The sequence below is a fragment of the Lactuca saligna genome, chromosome 4, assembly GCF_052625555.1.
Source record: "Lactuca saligna cultivar CGN05327 chromosome 4, ASM5262555v1, whole genome shotgun sequence".
NCBI classification, from domain to species: domain Eukaryota; kingdom Viridiplantae; phylum Streptophyta; class Magnoliopsida; order Asterales; family Asteraceae; genus Lactuca; species Lactuca saligna.
The window spans coordinates 98511594-98517646 of record NC_136420.1 but is presented as its reverse complement, the minus strand read 5'-3'; the positions used below and the strand labels follow the sequence as shown (position 1 = coordinate 98517646).

The following is a 6053-nucleotide window of genomic DNA, read 5'->3' as shown; positions in this document are numbered from 1 at the left end:
GAAAGGTGGGCCCTTTTTATTTTTTTAATTGCTAAAATAAATAAATAAATATTAAATTTTAAGAATAATGAAAGAAAAATAAAAAATAAATACCCCAAGGGTATTATAGTCATTTCAATTTTCGGAGGGACCATTTTCACATACAAACCACTCCAAAAGGACCACGAATCAAAAAAAGTCACTGTTTGGACTTGTTTCCTGAAAAAATGCAAACCACAGGGACAATTTTTGCAGTTTTGTCATTATTATATTGTTGGTGGAACAGTTCTTCTACCATCTACCATCTATAGTTGGTGGATTACACATGTTAGCAACAGTTCTTCTACCATCTACCATGGCGTTCTTCCGCTGCTCTATGAACTACGTGTTTGGTTTCTGTTTCCATCGCACGGTATACCACCGCGTACTCCCTCCCACTGGTCTGATACCACCGCCTCTCTCATCCGATATCTTCTAGATTGCCTTACCAGTTACCCTTATCTATCGGGTCCTTCCACACTACATGTCTTCTCGATTGTTCTTGTTTCTTTTTTCTGCTTCACCCCCGCTCTTCCTCATCCGTTCTCTGATATCGCCACCGCCAAGGATTCACCGAATCCACCTCTTCATCCCTTCTTTCTATTGATTTCTTCATCTCTTTCCCTCTGTAAATGTCGAGAATTTGGTCGGGGTTAACAACCATGGTCAGAAATCGGATGTTATAGGAGCTGATAAACCTTGAAATCAAGCATCTTTCCACCGGAAGTAACAGAGACGATGGAGACGATACTTTTGAGGTCTTCATCGACTTAATTTGAAACCTTGATTTGAAGGCTATCCATCTAATTTCTCTTCAAGTCGACGACTTTTTGGTTTCTGGTGAGTATACTTCCGATTAGATTTACGTTATTTTTGCATTTCGTGTTATATATGCTGGATTTTAACGGAATCCAATAGTTCCCGTTTCATAGTCTTCGTCGATTGGAACATCAAATCGTTGATTTAGCACTAGACGTGTGTAGAAGGTAGTGTTTGGAAGCTTAGGATCCCGAGATTCTCATCCCAGCAGCTTCACCATCACAAGAGATTCCACCCTTCCATCAAAAGGTTTCAACATCGCAGATTTCCTCCACCATTGCAATCATTGCTGTGTTCACGGGAATAAAAAAAAAGGGGAGGACGGTAGGCGATGCACCACCGGACAGGGCAGGCTTTTGCAATAAGTACCTAGGAACTTGATTTAGGTACGTCTCAACCCAAAATTTTCTAAATTTCATGCTTTCGATTTAATTTAGGTATGAACATGCATAATTTTTCCTTCAAATTCTTGAAAACTCTCCGATTTTTTCATATACATTTTGATTGGGAATGAGTTCCAACTCAAAATGATGATCAAAATTGTTGTCTTTCTCTTCCTAACACGAATTAGGTCGAAATGATTTTAAAGGACGATGAATTTGGTTTCATTCATGATTAATGCGTGTTAAATAAAAAAATATATGAAAATTCAGGGAGAAATCTTCGCCATTTCTGCATTTACACTATTCATGGCTTGCTTCTAATAAATAATGCAATAATCAGTTGTAGGTGTTATGTTGAAAATACCACATTTCTATGGATTTTGAGAGTTGAATTTGATGTGTTTAGAAATGAAGATGGAGTTTGAAGGTCGGTTTGGCCAAGCTCAAAGGCAGAAATATGATTGCCTTCTTTTCGGTACATATAACACAAATCGTCTTTTGCTGCTATTTTAATCATTTTGTTGACTGTAATTAGTTAAATTTACTTACGGAATTTATCATCTGTACAGATCAAGATGATACTCTTTACCCTGTTAGTGCTGGATTGGCAGCTGGAGTTCTCAAGAACATGAAAGGTTTTGTTCGACACCTCACATTTGATAAAGATCCACTTCCTGAGATCAATAATAATTCGTTTGTTGATCTGTAAAATTGCTTCGTGTTTGATCAAATCTGCAGATTATATGGTTGAAAAGCTTGGAATCTTTGCAGAAAAGATCCCTGAACTATGTAATTTGTTGTACAAAAACTACGGGGCCACAATGGGAGGCATTCGGGTATGGGATTTTCACTTTTTCTTTTAATGATCTTAATTTTGGATTTTGCCTTCTGAATATCTGATAAAATCTTATGTTCTTGATTCGTTTAGTAGAAAACCCAATTGCTCTTTACATGCCCGATGAAATGCCTCAATGATGCTTCAACTTGATTAATAGAAGCATGTGTGAAATTAATAGCAACATTCGTGATGTACAAATGCTATTGTTCATAAAAGTTTATAACTATTATTTATGATAAATTTTTATGCAGGTGGGGCTTTGTGCGATTTGGAGAAGAAAAAGGGCATATAGTCTATATTTTCTTTTGAGGTTGGACATAAAAAAGGATGAAGGAGAATATAATAGCTTTTGGTATGCACATAAAAAGATTCAAAAAATCAAATTGGTATGTATTTCTTCATTTAATTATATTGTTTTATTTATGTTGCTTTAATTCTTCAATTTAGAAATTACTTGGGTGATCAGGTTGAGTTATTGTTAGTTATGTATTTGACACCAAGAAACTTGGAATTTCCAAAAAGAAATATGAAAGTCTGAAGCCTAAGATAACTGAATTAGAGTATCAATTACGTGACTTAAAAGTAGACAGACACGAAAATGATAGGGACACAAAACTGTCACAAGTAGTTGAGGCTTCAGGCTCTCAGGCGGTTCTTTCCTGCTGTTCATGTTCTTATGACTGAGCTGTCCGCGGAGCCTTACTAAAAATACTATCACGCATTTCTTAAAAGGGCGGAATGAATCAAAGATCCCAATTGTAGCTTTTTGATGCCTTATTATGTTCTTTTCTGTCGCATTCCTATGTTTTTTTAATAAAATCTTTGGCTGTTAAAAAAAACTTATATAAAATGACAGTTGCAACTCTCATAGTAATAATAGTATGCAAAAGAAGGAAGCAATGATGAAGGAAGAAAAGGGCAGTAAAGAAGGTAGCTAGAGACCCGGACCTCGGCTTGTGGTGGGTGTTAGGTGATGTACGTTCTGACTTTTTCAACTGCTTTTTTGTTACATTGTATTATTTCCTATTAATAATAACAAACGGCAAGCTTTTATTTTGTTTTTATTATGTATGTATTTTATTCCTATAATATCAATTATATTACTTTCTCATCTAAGTGAATATAACAAACTATTTAAGGTTGAAGGATGCGGACAAAAGGGAACTGAAGTATAAAATGTCAACAACTTAACGATTATTCATGCTTGATGTTAATTTACTGCCAGTGGAATTTGGAAAATAGAATTTCCTTATATAGTCTAATTTTATTTAGCGTACAAACTTGAATATTTACCGGCAGCTATCGTTGATTATGAGGGTTCCCAACGTCGTGTGTTGTGAATTGTAAAACGCTGATTCTTGATTCACGCTTTCTTTTTTCAATTTAATTTGTGTTGGGCCACGGATTATACCCTAAAAAATATTTGGCTACTAAAACATAGGATATTGGTTTTAAAAATATGATTTTTATATATAATTTTTTTTCAAGATAAGTTCATTTAATTTTAAATAAGGTAGGTAAAAAAAGGTGGGTCAAGTGACCCACCATGATAATATACAACATCGCCATTTTATATATATGTGGAGTACTAGGTGTAAGATCCGTGTACTACACGAGTTTATTAAAAATAAAAATTTAATATCAATATCCATTTTAGAGCTCTCATTAATTATGTTATTTATTATATTATAAATATATCATTTCTTTTTCAAGGAAGTATTTATTTCTCTCAATATTATAACCAAAATAAGTTATGATATGTGAACAAATCAGAAAATTCCATGTAGACATAAATAAATTCTAAAAATCTATTAAGATGCAATGTGTCCAAATCAATGAGAACATGACATGTGGCACAGAATGGGTTTTATTTATTAGTATAGATGTGTGTTGTAGTTATAATACACGCAGTTCATACACCGCACTTTTCAGCTCTCTCATTTTGTCCCTCTTTCAGAATCTGTCTAAATTAGAGTTATATATTTGTTCCTGATTGTTCTTTGAAAATAGTTGTAGATTAGGGTTGAGTGTATTATATTGAGAGTAGTGTAGGTTTTTTGTATAGAGTTTTCATCTACAAGTAAATGAAAACCTTATGATTCGTTGTCCTAAATTGATATAAGAATCGTTTGGGAATATTTGGTTTCTATATGTTTTTACAACAACCTCAACCCCCATCGCCTTTCACCTCGCCATCACAAACCATGAGCAGTTGTGGTATACGTATCACGACCACGAACCCTAAAAGCATATGAGGAGAAAGAGGGTAGAAGAAAGGTGATTGGTCATTGTAGTTCGTTCTCCCCACCACAATTCCCCATGACAACGACGAAGAATGGAGGGTCGGGATAGTGTGCATGATCATTTTAATTGATTTTATTATTTAAAAACTTATGTATTTACATTTTTCGTTTCACATATTATTTGATATTTTTCAATTTTTCCCTTTTTACATATAAAAACTATTCTAATATTTGAAATATATATATTTTCAAATTAATGCATTAAAACTTCTGACTGATTTTTTATTAGTTTTTAGATGTTACATGGTTGAGTAGAAGGCGTCTAGTGACTAACCGTTGCATATATAACGAGTTAAATTATATAAGCCGATAGAATTTAAACACTTAGAAAAAGTTATATCTTAATGGAAACTATTTAAAGAATGATTAATGTTGTATTAATAATATTAACCTATTGTGTTATCATATTAATGGTATTTAACAACTTTTTTATGATTATTAGCCATTTTTTTAAAATTTAACGGATTTATAATTTAAGATCTCTAATTAATCGCCGACTAATCTTTGATTAGGCGGACTAATCTATAGTTGCTAGTCAACTGACTTACTACCGCTTAGTGACTTTTATAATTTTGGTATTATTATGTTCTATTCTTGGGATGAGCATCGGTCTGGATCCGGACTGAACCAGACTGAGATCCAATTTAGTGAGAAATGAAGAACCAGAACTAGATCGAATATTAGGGAAAAAAATTACCCATTTTTTTTATTAAAAAATTGCAAGGATAAATTAGATGGTTTTTTAATAACTAATTAGGAAAAAATGGATATTAGTTTTTATAAAATATAACATAAATTTTGTTGTGTCTAGATTCGAAGAAAAGATATAAATATGGTTATAAATGAACTAAACATTCGTGAATTAATCGTATTCGTTCATTTGTTTTGTTAAACTTAAACGAACGAATATAAACAAAACTTCTTTCATGTTTATTCGTTTCGTTTACAATCTTAGTTACCAAAGTTTTCAACTTACTATTATTGTGAGTTCGCGTAAAGATACTAATATTTACTATTATATAAAGCATTTTAAACATTTCTTGAAATTTAAGAGGTACCAAACCTACTACATCATGTACAATCAACTTATGCTTACTATTCAATACACATATTACGATTGTATATTTAGTAGGTTGAAAATCTTAATTGGTATTAAATCTATAACCATTATATCATGGTGTTTGTATATTTAGGAGGTTGAATAATGGGAAATCTTCAGAAAAGTTTCAATATTTTCGGAAAATTTACACTTTAGTCCCAAGATTTTTTTTTTGAACGAAAAAATCCTGAAAATTGGCAAAAATTTGCAGTTTGACCCTTTTTGACCGATTAAAACCGGTACCAAATTAATTTGGGACTATTTCGTAAACTAACCCAAAATATTGGGATTTTTCTGTAAACAAAAAATATTCGGATTTTTCTGTAAACAAAAATATTAGGACTTTTTTACAAACAAAACCCTTATTATTGTTATTATTATTATTATTATTATTATTATTATTATTATTATTATTATTATTATTATCAAAGAATCGAGTATGAATATTAATCAAAGTTTGAAATCAAAAATATATGCAAGATTGAACACCGATGTAAATAAGATCTTGTTTCAGCTCAATATTACGCTTTCAGGTTTACACAGTGCAAAATAGACAAGACTGTAAAAACCTTATCTAACTCTAGTAAAGACTC

The 6053-nt window shown here is 32.1% G+C and overlaps 1 protein-coding gene across 6 annotated transcripts; it reads left to right on the top strand.

The window, feature by feature from the left end:
• The first annotated feature begins 294 nt into the window (after window positions 1-294).
• On the top strand, window positions 295-3445 carry LOC145042455 (uncharacterized). Of its 6 annotated transcripts, none has more exons than XR_013680661.1 (8): window positions 295-858; window positions 951-1223; window positions 1561-1695; window positions 1790-1855; window positions 1959-2056; window positions 2310-2444; window positions 2915-3028; window positions 3198-3445. XR_013680661.1 is itself a non-coding variant. In XM_078990882.1 (7 exons), the coding sequence occupies exons 3-7, from the start codon at window positions 1629-1631 to the stop codon at window positions 2927-2929; spliced, it is 381 nt and encodes a 126-aa protein (XP_078847008.1). In that variant the 5' UTR covers window positions 295-858; window positions 951-1223; window positions 1627-1628; the 3' UTR covers window positions 2930-3122. The 6 variants fall into 6 exon arrangements, 4 of the variants coding, with proteins under 4 accessions (XP_078847008.1, XP_078847009.1, XP_078847006.1 ...); XR_013680660.1 differs by having other exon boundaries at window positions 2915-3033; XM_078990882.1 differs by lacking the exon at window positions 3198-3445 and having other exon boundaries at window positions 1627-1695; window positions 2915-3122.
• Window positions 3446-6053: the final 2608 nt, after the last annotated feature.